This window comes from Onychostoma macrolepis, chromosome 01 (genome assembly GCF_012432095.1).
Source record: "Onychostoma macrolepis isolate SWU-2019 chromosome 01, ASM1243209v1, whole genome shotgun sequence".
NCBI lineage: Eukaryota > Metazoa > Chordata > Actinopteri > Cypriniformes > Cyprinidae > Onychostoma > Onychostoma macrolepis.
In genome coordinates, this window is record NC_081155.1 from 38,031,997 (window position 1) to 38,049,830 (window position 17,834).

At 37.1% G+C, this 17,834-nt stretch overlaps 1 protein-coding gene across 7 annotated transcripts in view; it reads left to right on the forward strand.

Annotated features, from left to right (window-relative positions):
• The window catches only part of sdk1b (sidekick cell adhesion molecule 1b), a 227,098-nt gene that overhangs the window by 138,549 nt on the left and 70,715 nt on the right, over window positions 1-17,834 (forward strand). For all 7 annotated transcript variants that reach the window (XM_058789555.1, XM_058789548.1, XM_058789564.1 and 4 more), the window contains 6 exons: window positions 2,820-3,010; window positions 7,026-7,109; window positions 13,710-13,904; window positions 15,614-15,730; window positions 15,825-15,992; window positions 17,134-17,236. In XM_058789555.1, coding sequence (XP_058645538.1) covers window positions 2,820-3,010; window positions 7,026-7,109; window positions 13,710-13,904; window positions 15,614-15,730; window positions 15,825-15,992; window positions 17,134-17,236 — 858 coding nt within the window. The remainder of the gene's footprint in view (window positions 1-2,819; window positions 3,011-7,025; window positions 7,110-13,709; window positions 13,905-15,613; window positions 15,731-15,824; window positions 15,993-17,133; window positions 17,237-17,834) is intronic.

Genomic DNA, 17,834 nt, shown 5'->3' on the forward strand with positions numbered 1-17,834 from the left:
ACAATGCCCCATCGGAGTACGAGCCCATTCCACAAGAGGCATCGCCTCATCGTGGGTGTAGTCTAGCGGTGTGTCTATTACAAAGATCTGTGCGGCGGCCAGCTGGGCCTCGGCGTCCACATTTGCTAGGTTTTCTAACCTGGACATACCGGCCTTACAGGCCAGAGTCCTCTCTGCTTAATGGCACATTTTACGCATGGGAACCATTCTGACGGAGAATCCTTGACCGCACGGCGCTCAAACACTCTGATTGGTTGCTTTCAGGTTTCGGACCGAGGATTGCCGGAAATCCAAGAGTCTTCTGGAACGATTACCCAGGCCGGGTAAACTCTTTGAGTTTAGCCCGTTTTAGCCTTGGAGTATATTTTTATGCTTCCCTTTGGTCATTGAATGCTTGAGGAGGTATAAATTGGAGTCGTTCCTCTACCAGCACGGCGTGATTGTACTGGGTTCCCGAAGTGTCTTTAACCAGACGCAGTACGAGTGGAGTACCGACAGGTAACATACTCGGTTAATGTCGTAACCTCGGTTCTCTGAGATACGTAACGAGTACTGCGTACTTTGCTGTGATGGGTAGCTGCACGACTCAGTCGTCTCTTCAGTCGAAGAAACCTGAGATCCTACAGCTCCACTGCCGAGCCATTGGTTCGTTTTTAACACACTGCACGAATCAATGGCCATGCAGTTTCACTGCGTGATTAAATAAGGCTTCAGTTCAGGAGAACTGGCTTTTTCCCGTAGCGTCTTTAACAAGACGCAGTACTCGTTCCGTATCTCAGGGAACCGAATTTACGACAGTAACCAAGTAAGTTTTCTTTCATGAGTTGACATATTTCCTGTTGAAATTTAGGTGTAAACTTAATTTTAATATTAAAGGACTCTTCTTTTTTAAATTAGCCTATATACTTCAGCCTATATCACAGCCATGATCTTAATTTGCCACTTACTAGATGGTTCTTATTCTAGAGAGAATTTGATTGGGCAAAAATTGTGTAGTGCTGGACAGAGCGTGTGAGCGGAGCTGAGTGGTGAGAATTTCCGCTCCCCGCTCACGTGGGTGTTCGCTCCCCGGGCTCCACCGCTCAAAGTCGCGCCAGACCGCTCCGCTCAATTCCCGCTCCCCGCTCACCTACAATTTCATCCCGCTCCGGTGAAATCGCTCCACGCTCGCTCAAATGTAAAATTTGTCTGCATGCCTAACACCTGCCGTTTTCAACCGAAGACTTACACCTGGGACACACTGCCTGCGTGGCGGACGTGGAGTGGGTTTGTTGCGTGAATGCTGCGGAAAAAATCAGCTTCACTTCTATTCTGTCGCGGGGCCGCGGTTGCGGTGTGGTTGGACCGCACCTGATATGCGCATATTCCGCAGACAATGTGGCTGCTCTAATCTGTTAACATAGGCACAGAAAGCATGTTTCCGCATGATGTGTCTTTTTAGATTAAAATACGAATCCTTACTTACTGAAATCGTATCACCACAATCCCGTTCAGCATCGTTATCATCTAGTTTTTGACAGAAATTGTGCACCTGTATGACCTGTCGGTTTGCTTTTGGAAATATTTCACGAACTCCATCTCTCCTTCACAACGAACGATTTTTGAAGTGTAGGCTGACATTTTTGTTAATTGTTGAAGGCACAGGTGAATTCTGGGTGGATTTGTGCATGCCCTAGTCTTGTGGTGTGAGCGGTATCGAAGTGGAACCAGAGCGATCGCTCCAGTCTTTGGATAAAAACCCGCTCTGCGCTCCGACAATATTTTGCATGCTCCGCTCCACTCACATGCTCTGGTGCTGGATGAGTCATCAATATTTTTTTATTTGTTTTCCTGCAAGAGACTGTCAGTTTTAAATATGTATATCTGATAATAGTAAATTTTGTTAATATTTATAGAGTACAGCATATAAACTAACATTTCAAAATGTTTTTTATTTATTTGATACAAAAAAAAAATAACAGGAGCATTGTGAAATATTATTACACTGTAAAATATATATATATATTAAAAAAAACTTAAAATAATTTAAATTTTAATATATTTAATGTAATTTATATCTAAGCAAAATCTTCCATTATTGCAGTCTCCAGTGTCACATGAATCTTAAAAAAATTCTTAATTTGCTGATTTGGTGCTCAAGAAACATTTCTGATTAATATCAATGTTAAAAACAGTTGTGCTGCTTAATATTTCTATAGAAACTGTGATACATATATTTTTTCCTGGACTATTTGGTGAATAAAAAAGAACAGCATTTATTTGAAATAAAAATAAAAAATAAAATAAAAAATGTAATGTTTTTACTGCCATTTTTTGCCATTTTATGGCAGCCTTGCCATCACAGGAATAAAGTAAATTTTATAATTTATTAGATCAGAAAGCAGTTATTTTCAGTTGTTTTTATATTTCAAAATATTGCTGTTTTTTATTCAAATAAATGTGGCCAGGCCAAGTAAAAGACTCAATAAATAAATAAATAAATAATTAAACAATTGATCGATTAATCAATGAATCAGTCAGTCAATCAATCTTACGGACCCCAAATCTTTTTGGTAATGTATATGACATCAAAGCCAACAAACATTGGCTAAAACCCACAAACGTTGGCTTTAAACATTGCAATTTGTCTCGGCTTGAATTTGGGGCCTAGTCAACCTGTTAATTCAGGGTGTCCACATACTTTTGACCATGTAGTGTATGTATTTGTCTTGCATATTTAACACAACACATAGTTGCTGTGCTCTTCATAATTCTTGGCTTGAGTATTAATTTCAGTATGGCAGTTAACGTGCTGTGTTTTGTGTGTGTCTGCGGAGCAGATCTCTTGACAGGCTGCAGGTGTTCTGGAAGCGTAATGGGGTGAGACTAACAGCAGGAATGGACTCGTTCGGACGCAGGCTGGTCATCAGTAACCCCACCTCAGCGGACGTGGGTCTGTACGTGTGTGAGGCTGCGCTCAGAAACAGCAGTCAAAAGAGCACAGAGGCCAAAGCGTACCTCTCCGTGCTGGGTAAGATGATTGGTGTTACTATACATGCAGGTTCGGACAGATTTTTAAGTATTGTTTTACTGAAATGCCCTAAAGAGAAAGAGTTTGACAGATTTGAATTCAGGCATATCGTTGAATTTAAATACTGCAGTCAGCTCATTTTTGTCTTGTGTAATACCAGATCTTTTTTAAAGCAAGTCAGTCCACTTCCATGCCATTTTTTCAATGCCTCTGGGCAGTTATGTCTAGTCAAGTACAGCTACAAGCTTATGTATGAATTACTGTACATATGCCAATTCAGCAATAAGATTTAAAAAGTTCATCAAATTTTAGAAACCAAAAGTGAAAACTATATTGTTCAATGATAACTATATTAGCATCCACATCAATGCACAGTCAAAACTATCTCCATATATAGCCTAAACTAACACACTTGCCTGAAAGCATGCACAGCAATAATATGTAATGTGTTTCAGCTGTTCACATTTTTTTCAAATTTAGAACAAATTTCAGAATTAAAAGTTGAAGTGAATGAATCATGATTTTCTTTTGTGAAAATGTTCATACACAGTACTGTGTTGTTATCATTATAGTTGTTTATTAACTTCGTTATTCTCTTAGAGTTTTTTATAAAACTGTATGTTTACAGCTATCATTGGTTGTCATTCTGAAAATGAATCATAGATTTTGAACAAATTTTAGTATGAAAGTTATTGAATGAATCATGATTTGTTTGTAAAAATTTTCACATGCAGCTTTCACACACAAACCTGTATGTACGCCTGGTTAGTGAATGAGACCCAATGTTTTTATTGCTCATCAACTAGAAAAGATCACTCTGAAAGTTCCAGTCATAGACCTATTGTTCCTCTGTATCATTATTGCTATACTTTGGCATTATCTAGAGTTAGAGTAATTATTAGTTACTTTTTGGTTACTTTAACTTTATATTATTTATATATTTAAGTTTATAGTTAGGCTTTCAAGGCTGTTGTAAAGATCAGACGACGTCTTTACCAATGATTGGCGCTTATCATTGCATTTTTTTTCTATTCATTTTTCAATTAGTTAGCTATGCACACACTCACCCTACACAATAATTAAACTTAACTTTTAAATATCAGTCAAGCTAAAATTAAAGAGATATGTACAAATGTTTAAACAGAGAAATTTGATACTTTTATCCACTAAATTAGCTCATTTCAAATTTGATGCCTGCTACAGGTCTCAAAAAAGTTGGCACGGGGGCAATAAAGGGCTGAAAAAGCAAGAAATTTTGAAAAGATTCAGGAGAACATCTAGAAACTTATTAAGTTAACTGACATCAGGTCTGTAACATGATTATCTATAAAAGGGATGTCTAGAGAGGCAGAGTCTCTCAGAAGTAAAGATGGGCAGAGGCTCTCCAATCTGTGAATGAGTGCGTAAAAAGATTGTGGAATACTTTAAAAACAACGTTTCTCAATGTCAAATTGCAAAGGCTTTGCAAATCTCATCATCTACAGTGCATAACATCATCAAAACATTCAGAGAAATTGGAGAAATCTCTGTGCATATGGGACAAGGCTGAAGACCTTTGTTGGATGTCCGTGGTCTTCGGGCCCTCAGACAACACTGCATCACTCCTCGGGATGATTCTGTCATTGGCAAGTAAATGGGCCCAGGAATACTTCCAGAAACCACTGTAGTTAAACGCAATGCGCCGTGCCATCTGCAGATGCCAACTAAAGCTCTATCATGCAAAAGGAAGCCATATGTGAACATGGTCCAGAAGCGCCGTCGTGTCCTGTGGGCCAAGGCTCATTTAAAATGGACTGTTTCAAAGTGAAAAAGTGTTCTATGGTCAGACGAGTCCAAATTTAATATTGCTGTTGGAAATCACGAACGTCGTGTCCTCCAGGCTAAAGAGGAGGGAGACCTTCCAGCGTGTCATCAGCGTTCAGTTCAAAAGCCAGCATCTCTGATGGTATGGGGGTGCATAAGTGCACACGGTATGGGCAGCTTGCATGTTTTGGAAGGCACCATGAATGCTGAAAGGTATATAAAGGTTTTAGAGCAACATATGCTCCCCTCCAGATGATGTGTATTTCAGCAGGACAATGCAAAACCACATACTGCAGCTATTACAACAGCATGGCTTCGTAGTAGAAGATTCCGGGTGCTGAATTGGTCTGCCTGCAGTCCAGATCTTTCACCTATAGAGAACATTTGACGCATCATTAAACAAAAAATACGTCAGAGACGACCAAAAACTCTTCAGCAACTGGAAACCAATATCAGGCAAGAATGGGACCAAATTTCAACACCAAAACTCCAGAAACTCATAACCTCGATGCCCAGACGTCTTCAAACTGTTTTGAAAAGAAGAGGAGATGCTACACCATGGTAAACATGCCCCTGTCTCAACTATTTTGAGACCTGTAGCAGGCATCAAATTTGAAATGAGCTCATTTTGTGAATAAAATTGTACAATTTCTCAGTTTAAACATTTGTTATGTTTTCTATGTTCTATTGTGAATAAAATATTGGCTCATGTGATTTGAAAATCTTTTAGCTTTCATTTTATTCAAATTTTAAAAATGTCCCAATATTTCAGGTGGATGCTGCACACTGGTGGTGGTTGAGGAGAACATAAGACTACATAAGACTCGATTCTAGAGTCACGGCAGAAGTTTAAATGCAGCCTTTAGTGACACATCAGCCCTGTCTTTTTGCCTATTTAGTTAAATTTTTTCTTTGTATCTCTCAGTAAGTGGGCAGACAAATTTAGAAATTGAATTCTAATAGTACACATTTATTCACACAGTAGCAAGTTGGCTTTCAGGGTTTTTTTCGTTTTGTTTTTTTTGGCAAATCATTGGCGTTTTATCTGAGCATCATGACTCTTTGTTTCCAATGTTTCCAGAAGGTCAGTGGGCTTAAACATCTTCAGCCTCCTTAACATCCCTGCTCTTTGATCCAAAAACAAATATTAATCTCTGCCCTGAGATCTTTTTCACCAAAAGATGTGCTATGAATATTTATACCTCAACTCGCACTCTTATTAGAAACAGCTACGAATATTCTTTCAATGAGCTTATCTGACAGGTGTGCACCTTACATGATTGGGCGAAAGGGGGACATGCATATGCATGAGGCAGCCAATGGAGTGATGAATAAATTGGGGCTGTTGGAGGCTCAGAGAGACTTTTATAGAAAGATAAAGTGAACATGTCAGAGCAGCCAGCAGTGGAAAAGAGGTTGAGATGGAGGAGGTATTTATTGTTTCTGCCATTGAATCCGATTCAGGCGCCAATCTGAATATGTATATCCTGATCTGCATAAACGTACAATGAGACTGAATAAGTGTTGATTTGTTAGGGAAGAACCAAAAGGTGGAGAGCAAAGAGAGAAGAAAGGATGAGGACGAATTAGAAAAACTGTAGCATTGTTATGGCGTTCGTGTTTTGTTGCTGTTGCTCCTTTTCTCTCTCGATATTCTTTGGTAAGTGAAAAGCTGTTATCAGCATCATGCTTAACGGGTCCTTTGTCTTTTTTCATTTGAAGTGAGTTAGACAAGGCGAGAGTGAAAAAAAAACAAATGCCAGGTGTGTGAAAAAGTAACAGGATTCTTGCTCTTGCTGTCATGAAATCTGAAAATAAAGGTGAAAATAAAAGTGCAGTGGATGAAAGGGTTTTTATGTATACATTTATATAAAACCTTTTTACTATTATAATGAGCTAAGTGGGGCACCAAAGACCAAAGTCTGGGCTCACTTTTTGCTTTTTACATGTGAAAGCACTCATCCATTCTTTTACTCTTTCATCATGACTTCAAAATACACTTCTTGAATATCTGCCTGTTAAGTCAGCAAACTCTGGAACACTCTCATATTGGTATTAAATGGTAAAAATATAAACGCAGGCCCACTGGTACAAGGGACACCACACAAGTGTCTTCCACAAATACAACCAGAACGAACAAATTATGTTCTTCAGAAAATGTTAAAATCTTGTTTGTACTGACAAGTATGTTTATGTGTTTGTATGAACACAGAGCCTCCATACTTCACGTCAAAACCAAAAAGGTCTGTGATAACAGAAGTTGAGAAAACCGTGGAGCTTCACTGTCAGGCCAAAGGTAAGCCCCACCCACTGCCCCGCCCCTCCTGGAGACAGGCGGCTTTGTTGCACCTATCAAATTACTGCAGCACCTCTTAGTTTGACCACTTTAGAGTCATATAATACATGTCCTACATTGTCTGCAGTTGTATAACCATTCCCCCGCAGGAAACTATAATCTTTATATTGTCAGGAGTATAAAAACTGCCAGCACTTGCACAAAAAAAGTCACTTAACTTCTAGCGCAATACCTGTCAATCCTGAACCTCTAAATGCATCTTTTAAAAGCATAATGTTCCCATTTCTGCACAATGTTATAGCATGTTCATTTTACTGTGGCCGGTGTGCTTTCAGATGACTATTTGCTATAAGAACATCATTCTTTTTATGTGCTGAGTCAACCGGAAGACTTTTATCGTAGCCGTTTGTCGCCTCACAAATTTGACCTTTTCGACAAGCGCGCCGCATCGACCCCCCACTCATTTCCTCCACGCGTCCTTATTTGAATTAATCTTTATTTAATCGACTAAATGAGTGATCTAGAATAAGCGGTCAAGTACATTAGAAAAGCAGAGCGAGGCTTTAATGGAATTAGCCGCTAATTGGCATCAGTGTTCATATTACGTTAGGATCTAGTTAAAAGACATTAGGTATATCATTGGTGCACAGGGCAACAGAGGAATAGAATCCAACTAGAAAATCCTTTTAACAAGCTGCGTAAATCTGACCTACATTTCAGCAACAAAGTGCCAAGTGTCTAAAAGTTAAACTTTTCATGACTTCTAACAAGGAAAATTCGTAAAGAGAGGCCTCAAACGGTTCTTTCTTCTCCCCTTCTTTCTATTGTAATATTTTTCCCCTTTATTTAACAGAAATCTGGACAGTTTCACTTTCATGAAACTTTTGAAAACTACTGAGACTTTTCCTTTTTTGTGGCAGAGATTGTACCTCTGCAATTTACACTTGCTGTGAATCTCGTCTCGTTCTTTTTGCACTTTTGTAAGGGTGTGAAGCTGAGTTTGTGCGCACTTTGTCATAAACTGTCAGAAATTTAATTACAGCGAGCTTGTTTTTGACAGTCTTATTTTAACATCCTTGTCTTGCATCCCCGTGGGTGTGACACGACTATCAACGATGGGAGGCGGGTGGAGCGGATTCACGCTATTTGACCTTTTAAAGTGTTGAGCTGCAGGATTTATCCATGATATATACTTTAATTCGCATATCGTGATGAGCATATCATGAGTTCCTTCAGATGAACTTAATTTACAATTATTGCTAATACATATAATTGTCGTTTTATTAGTTTTCGTGCTCGCTTCTTGATTTCTGGCTCACTCTCTTTTGATCTCCCTCTCTTATCCTCTCCAAATCTTCTGCTTTTTTGTCTGTGAAGCATGTCAAAATTTTATTGGAAGTTTAATCAATCAAAGCCAATTTATTAGATTAAATTTTCATTAATTAAACCAAAGTGTGCCCTGTTGAAGGTCTATTGATGAAAACGTTAACTTGTGATAAATCAAGCAGTGTGTGTGTGTGTGTGTGTGTGTGTGTGTGTCTGCTATGATAATAATTCTCTCTTCTATCAAATGTCATGAGGCATTTGTGTAAATCTAGCCCTTACAAATTTGGGGTGCATACACTGGTTAAAGTTTGGAGTAATTAAGATTTTAATGTTTTTGAAAGAAGTCGTTCATGTTCACCAAGGCTGCATTAATGAGACCAAATTACATTAAAAAGTACATTGATATAGTGAAAAATTATTACAGCTATATCAGATACTAACTATTTCTATTTTAATATATTTTTAAATGTAATGTATTCATATGATAACAAAATGTAGCTATTACTGCAGTCTTTTTGTTCACATAATACTTCAGACATTGTAAAATGCTGATTTGGTGCTTAATTATTCTAAATTATTAGTGGTTCACAATTATTAATAATGGTTGTGTTGAAATCAGAATTTGCTGCTTAATATTTTTGTGGAAAGCATGATACATTTTTATTTTATTTATACATTTTATTAATAGAGAGTTTGAGGGTAATTTTTTATAGTAAATAAAAAGAAAACAAGTAGATAGAATAGAAAAAGAATAGAGAACACTAGAGTTAGAGGGTCAGAGGGTGATGACTGAAAAATTCAGCTTTGCATCGCAGAAATAAATTCTATTTTAAAGGATATTACAATAAAAAAATTATTTAAAAAATTATTTCAATTTGGAATAATATTTTTCAATTTTAATGTTTTTTTCTGTATATGTTTTATAATGTATATTACTTATATATACTTATATCATACTTATATGTATGTGTGTATGTGTATGTGTGTGTGTGTATATATATATATATATATAAATACAGTCATTGCCAAAAATATCAGCACCCTTGGTAAATATGATCAAAGAAGGCTGTGAAAATGAATCTGCATTGATAATCCTTTTTATCTTTTATTTAAAAAATTCATAAAAATCTAACCTTTCATTGGATAATAAGAATTTAAAATGGGGGGAAATATCATTATGAAATAAATGTTTTTCTCAAATACACATTGGATACAATTATTGGCACCCCTAGAAATTATATAAGAGTAAAATATATCTGAAGTATATTCCCATTCATATTCACAATTATGAACATGAAATTATCCAGCCATGGCTTCCTGTTTCACAGAAATATAAATAGGAGGGAAAACAAAGCCCAGATTCCCTTAATCATCCATTACAATGAGAAAAACCAAAGAATATATTTCTGATGTGCACCAAAAGATAATTGAGCTTCACAAATTAATGAAGTGGCTTTAAGAAAAGAGCTGGAGCAGTGAAAATTCCCATTTCCACCATCAGGGCAATAATGAAGAATTTCCAATCAACATAAAATGTTACGAAACTGCCTGGAAGAGAACGTGTGTTTATATCGTCCTAATGCACAGTGAGGAGGAGAGTTTGAGTGGCTAAAGACTCTCCAAGGACCACAGCTGGAGAACTGCAGAAAATAGTTGAGTCTCGAGGTCACAAAACCTTGAAAAAAAAAAATTGTCAAACAGCACCTACTCACCACGTGTTGTTTGGGAGGGTTTCAAGAAAAATTCTCCTAGCTCATCCAAAAACAGCATACTGTTTTTCACTCCAGCATATTCAGTTATCAGACACGACTGGAACTTCAAATGGGACTGGCTTCTATGGTCAGATGAAACTAAAAAATGAGCTTTTTAGCAGCAAACACTCAAGATGGGTTTGGTGAACACAGGGATAAAAAGTACCCCATGTGTACAATGAAATATACTGCTGTATTTTTGATGCTGTGGGCCTATTTTTCTTCTGGAGGTCCTGGACATCTTGTTTAGACACATGGCATCATGGATTCTATCAAATACCAACAGATAAAAAATCAATAAGTGACTGACTCTGTTAGAAATCTTATAATGGGCCATGTTTGGATCTTCCAACCGTACAATAATCCAAACACAAACCTCAAAAACAACACAGAAATGGGTCACTGGGCACAAAACCAAGCTTCTGCTGGCCATTCCAGTCTTCTGACCTGAACCCTATAGAAAATGAATGGAGTGAACTGAAGAGAAGAAGCACCAGTATGGAGCTGGGAATCTAAAGGGTCTGGAGTGATTCTGGATGAAGGAATGGTCTCTGATCTCTTGTCAGATGTTCTGTAACCTCATCAGGCATTATAGGAGAAAATTTAGAGCTGTTAAACTGGCAATTGGAGGTTTCATAAAGTATTGAATAAAAGGGTGCCGTTAATTGTGGCCAATGTGTATTAGAGAAAAACATTTATTTCGTAATAATATTTCCCCCCATTTTAAATTCTTATTATCCATTATTTCTAAAGGTGCTGTTGACTTGGAATTTTCGCCAGATGTCGGTAACAACCCAAGTAATCCATGCATACAAATAAAAAACAAAACAAATAAATTCCAAAATTAAGGTATGTGTAATAAAATGGAATGGCACAGGGAAAAAGTATTGAACTACCTAAATGTATTTAATACTTTGTACAAAAGCCTTTGTTGGTAATGACAGCTTTAAGATGCCTCCTGTATGGAGAAACTAGTCACATACATTGCTCAGGTGTGATTTTGGCCCATTCTTCCACACAGTCTTCAAATCGTGAAGGCTCTGTGAGCCTCTTCTATGAACTGATCTTTAGTTCTTATTTTCTATTGGATTCAAGTCAGGTAATTGGCTGGGCCATTCTATAGCTTTATTTTATTTCTCTGAAACCAATTGAGAGTTCCTTGGCTGTATTTGGGATCATTGTCTTGCTGAAATGTCCACCCTTGTTTCATCTTTTTAATCCTGGTAGGTGTTGGGACTGATCCAGCTAATAACCAGCTAAATAATTTCCACTGACTAGGGGCAGGATTGCTTTCTAATTACTGATAGATTTCAGCTGGTGTCTTGGCTTTCCATGCCTTTTCGAACCTCCCTTTCTTCATGTGTTCAATACTTATTCCCTGTATCATTCCATTTCATTACACATAACTCAATTTCTGAATTTATATCTTTTGTTTTCTTTGTATGTATGGTTTACTTGGGTTGTTTCCGACATCTGGTGAAAATTTCAAGTCAACAGCACCTTTAGAAATATATTTACTAGGACAAATGGTGACGTGTTCAATATTCATTTTACCCGCTATATATATATAAGAGACCGGTCTCTCGAGGAGAGGCGCGCTTGGCATTTAAACAGCAGCGGTGATGAGGCTTCATTCAGTTCAGGTGTGCCTCATCACACGCCACCAGCCCTTGCTGTTTCCATGCCCCTCCTCTCTCGCACACCCACTCCCGTCGGGAGCCTAGTGAAGGGCGGCGAATAAGGGACGGGTGATGACAATAAAGGGAGGGCAACCAACTCGTCACAATATATATATATATATATATATATATATAGTATATATAAGTGTGTGTGTGTATATATATATATAAGTTTGATATATATATATATATATATATATATATATATATATACACATGCATACATACAGGTGTATCTCAAAAATTTCAATATTGTAAAAAGTTTTTTACTTGTTTCAAAAAGTGAAACTTTCATATATTCTAGATTCATTACATGTAAAGTAAAACATTTCAAAAGTTTGTTTTGTTTTAATTTTGATGATTAGAGCTTACAGCTCATGAAAGTCAAAATTCCATATCTCAAAATATTTGAATATTTACATTTGAGTTTCATCAAATGACCATCCCTACAGTATAAATTCTGGGTATCTCTTGTTCTTTGAAACCATAATAATGGGGAAGACTGCTGATTTGGCAATGGTCCAGAAGACAATCATAGACACCCTCCACAAAGAGCGTAAGTCACAGAAGGTCATTACTGAAAGGGTTTGGCTGATCACAGAGTGCTGTATCAAAGCATATTAAATGCAAAATTGACTGGAAGGAAGAAATTGGGTAGGAAAAGGTGTACAAGCAACAGTGATGACCGCAAGCTTGAGAATACTGTCAAGCAAAGCAGTTTTAAACACTTGGGAGAGCTTCACAAGGAGTGGACTGAAGCTGGAGTCAGTGCATCAAGAGTCACCACACTCAGACGTCTTCAGGAAAAGGGCTACCAACCCACTTCTGAAACAGAAACAACGTCAGAAGCATCTTAACCGGGCTGTGGAGAAAAAGAGCTGGACTGTTGCTCAGTGGTCCAAAGTCCTCTTTTCAGATAAAAGTAAATTTTGCATTTCATTTGCAAATCAAGGTCTGGAGTCTGAAGGAAGACTGGAGAGGCACAGAATCCAAGCTGCTTGAAGTCCAGTGTGAAGTTTCCAAAGTCAGTGATGATTTCGTCGAGTCATCGAGTGATGACGTCTGCTGGTGTTGGTCCATTGTGTTTTATCAAGTCCAGAGTCAATGCAGCCGTCTACCAGGAGATTTTGGAGCACTTTATGCTTCCATCTGCTGACAAGCTTTATGGAGATGCTGATTTCCTTTTCCAGCAGGACTTTAGCACCTGCACACAATGCCAAAACTACTTCCAAGTGGTTTGCTGACCATGATATTACTGTGCTTGATTGGCCAGCCAACATGCCTGACCTGAACCCCATATGGAATCTATGGAATATTTTCAAGAGGAAGATGAGAAACAATCGATCCAACAATATAGACAAGCTGAAGCTCAATAGTGCCTCAGCAGTGCCACAGGCTGATCGCTTCCATGCCACGCCTCACTAATGCTGTCATTTGTGCTAAAGGAACCCCGACCATGTGTTTAGTGCAAAAATGAACATACTTTAAAGAACTTGAACTTTTCTGTTTTGCAAATGGTTTTTTTTTTTTTTTTTTTTTGATTGATCTTAGGAAATATTCTAATATTTTGAGATACTTTATATATATTTTTTATGAGCTGTAAGCTCTAATCATCAAAATTAAAACAAAAACTAATTTTTTTTTTAAATGTTTTACTTTACATGTAATGAATCTAGAATATATGAAAATTTCACTTTTTGAAATGTTACAAAAAAAAACCTTATATATATATACACACGCACACTTATATATACTATATATATATATATATATATATATATATATATATATATATAATAGTGATATTTATTTAAACACATTGTCATGCTTCATTTATTATTCAGGGGTTCCCACACCAAAGCTGGAATGGTTCAAAGATGCCATCCCCCTCTCCACACTGAACAACCCTCGATATAAGCTCACCTCCTCAATGGTTCTGCAAGTACGGAGAATTCAGCTGGAGGATGCTGGAATTTTCCAGTGCTTCGCTGAAAACACAGCCGGAGAAATCCAGGCATATACCAACTTGGTCGTCACAAGTAAGATGAACAGCTGTAGGAACATTTCACCAAAATATGCAATACTGCCATCATTTACGCACCCACATGTTGTTCCAAATCTGTATGACTGAGAGGCCTTGAGTAGCACAAAGACATTATGAATTTATTTTGGTGCTTTTTGGTGCTAGCTACCATATGTTTTCATTATATGGACACAGAACTCTTCCTAAAAAAACTTTTTTTTTCATTCCACTGGAAAACTATTGCTTCAAGCTAATGGGAGGATGATGCATAAATACAGCCATGAATGTTATAAAAGTCAGTGATCTTGCTCTCTTTCCCTCTCGGTTGTGAATTGATCAGGGAGTTCAGAGACCCCTCATTGATCTGTGTAATTAATCAGTGTCTACTGAGAGATCAACCTTTAACACACACACACACACACACACACACACAGCACTTAATCAACACCTCCAGCTCTTTCTCGCTTAGTCATCCTCATCTTTTTTTTCATTTCACTTCACACCATTTTTTATTTAAGTTTGAGAGTTTTAAAGTTAGGCAAATTCATCATGTTTATGAAATTAATTAGCAAGTGAATAACTTGAATAACTGAATGTTATAATACTGATGTGATATTTAAAGCAGCAGTTTGTTTACTCTAAATACTGCATGTACAGTACATGTATGTATATACAGTATGTATATATATATGCAGTGACCCCAAATAATTGAACGCTCAAGTCTTACATAAAATGTATTAATTTCATTGCATTCGATATCAAAATATCAAACCAAATAGCATTAGCAAACAAGTAATGCTAGAGCTATATTACCATTCAAAAGTTCTGAAACACTTGGCATTAACAAGAGACCTGTTTCCAGATATTGTCCACATACACATTGAAAAGACAAGCATAAATGCACTTCTGATCAGAATGTTATCTGATCAGCGTGTCCTGGTCCAGAGGTAGTCGAGGACGCATTGTGATTGGATCTCAGTGTAATGTAAACGCCTTGGGATTATTATTAATATCATATAATCTTACTAACCTCAGACTTCTAGTGCACCTATTTTTTTGGTTTCTTAGAATTCATTTACTCCTGAAGTAAACACAAATGGAAGTCATTACATTTCAAAATGATTTTTAAGAGTTTCCCTGAGATTTTAATCATTGCCACAAAAATAATGTGCTAATAAATTGTATTCCGCCATTATAAGCTACTATGTGTTAGAGTAGGTTACATGAAATAAATGATTTATAAATTTAATAATATTTATGCATACAACTTTTTGGGGGTCATATTAATTGAGATGCTATGGAATATTTGTTTTAAAAAGTATATTTGCCACACTTAAGGACAAGTTTAAACAGTATAGGCCTATCTGTTGTTTTAATTAAATCCTAAGTTTTGCTTGAAAAGTTTGGTATTTTGTCTAATGCAATGACATTCTTAATTTTTAAAGTGTCAAAATTCTTATTGGCTAGGGTGACTTTACATTATTTATTCCTAATGACATGCTCGTTATAGTAATCTTAGTTATCTTCTCGCACACCACAATTGGTTGATTATGTTCAATGCCTGCATGCAACTGAACTACTTTTCAGTCCTGATTCATCCTCCCATTTTAGGCAATTTAGAAATCCTGGCCAGACAATTTCCAGAAAAAGAGGATGCATATTCACCCTTATCACCTCTATATTTCTTAGATTTTCAGTTATTTGACTCACTTGTTTTCATGGTAGGCGTATCGCCATCTTTCACCACGCCCCCTTCTGACATCACTGTGACTGATGGAACGTCAGCTGTCTTTACCTGTGAGACATCCGGTGCACCCAAACCTGCCATTGTTTGGAGGAAAGGTACGTTAGATTATATTCACACTCCTTGGCACATCATTTACACGGTTACACGTTAAACTTCTAAGCAGTGACTAAAACCTTGTGAATCTTGCAGGTTCTCAGGTGTTAGCGAGCGGATCGGTGCAGATGCCTCGTTTCACTCTGCTGGAGTCCGGAGGCTTACAGATACTCCCCATAATGCCGAGTGATGCTGGAAACTATACGTGCTTGGCATCTAACGCTGAGGGACTGGTCAATGCAACCGTGGCCCTGACAGTCTTGAGTACGAAAGTGTAACATTTTGAAAAAATATGTTGTTTTTAATGACTTGGAAGTACAAACAAATGCAGTGTATTTGAAATTCAGCGGAGGCAGGATTGCAGACAATTTCCAAACATGCCTTTTATCAGCAGTCATTGTTCGGCTTAATAGCAGCATTCATTAGCTAGGCTGATTGTAAAGGCATAGCAAAACACAGTATTTGTGAAATGTTAAGTCTTTTGCAGTAATTTCACACCGGAATAGTGTCATCCTTAAATCCCAAGGCCTCGGTTTATCTTGCTCTGCACGCTTAATGATACTGATGTAGGTTTACGCTCAAGCGTGGGTGCGTGGAAGTGTCTAAGAGCATTTTTGACATCCAGCCTAAATAATGCTGTTTGTGGATTGGCCACTTAAAAGGAAAAGCAAGAAGTCTGTCAGATTAAAACTGCAGCGTGTAATTTATGCACTATTGGCACTGCCAAAATGGAATTTCGAAAAACTACTACCATCCACCACTTTTCAGACAAAAAAGATAGTCCCGGCCCAAACTCATGCATTGGTTGAGCTGGGAATTGACATGTCGAGCCGCATAGCAACTGTGTTAGGGCTATTATAGTTAACTTTAACTAAAACCAAAAATAAAATTAAATCTATAAAAAATAAGTAAATAAACATTTTTTTTTTTGTTGTTGCTTGAAATAAACATTAACTGAATTGAAATAAAAAAGTTACTAAAATGCTAGCTAAAATTAAAATGGAAAATCTAAAAATAAAAACTGATTCAAAATATTAATAAAAACTAGAATAGTATCTCAGTGATACTAAAATAACTCTACATTCTGAATATAATACCTTCTGTGCATTAAACTGGGAGAAAGCGTTTAAATGTTGAAAATATTACACGCATTAGCTTTAATCAAGTCAGTTGGACCCAGTGGGTTGTGTGTGAGAGAGAATTTGTTCATTTGCTTAGCCATATATATGTTTATTGAGACGCAGTGTGAATATTCGAACGTTCATGCTTTGTAAATTTCATTCTGTTTTGCTAATGAAGCTGTCAGTGGGAATTACCTAATAGGGTTAAAAGAACTGTGAATAATGATGTTGGTAATGATTAAACTGTGGCGTGATTTTGTCCTAAACTGCATTTTATTAATCAGGTCGAACCTTCATTTCAACACCCCCTGAGGATCAGCGTGTCATCAAGGGAACTACCGCTGTGCTGAACTGCGCCGCAACCCACGACCCCAGAGTCACTGTCAGGTCAGAGCTTGAGCTGAGATGCATGTTGTGGAACGCATTTTGACATTTAAATTTCTCAAACTTAATAATATTGTCTCTGCAAGTTCTGCATTGCTTTTTGCTAATTAGCGATGCTACAGTAAGTCAAGCATCGCTGTTGCTATTACTCAAAACTCTGACATAACTCGCCCCGCACCACTTGTGCTACAGACATGAATGATTCCTTAAATCGTGCCACTTGAGTTCTCTTCTAAGCTATTTGAAGGTAGACTTGAGGTGGATGAGCTATGATGTAAATGCTGAATAAATTGCCACAGTAGATGCACATCAAAAACAAGTCATGTGACTGAATAATTTGCGCATAACATTTTTATTGTGTGCCAATTACCGAGGAATGTGGAATGGGAGCATTGATTATTTACAAGTTGTCTTTGCAATATTTATGTTAAAATATTACTCAATAAATTGCTGAATAAATTGATCAAAAGTGACAGTCAAGACTATCAGATTGTTACAAAAAAAATATATTTTTCAAATAAATTCTGGTCTTTTTATTCATTAAACCAACATATTAAATCATATAAGGATCATGACTAGAGCAATGGCTGCTGAAAATTCA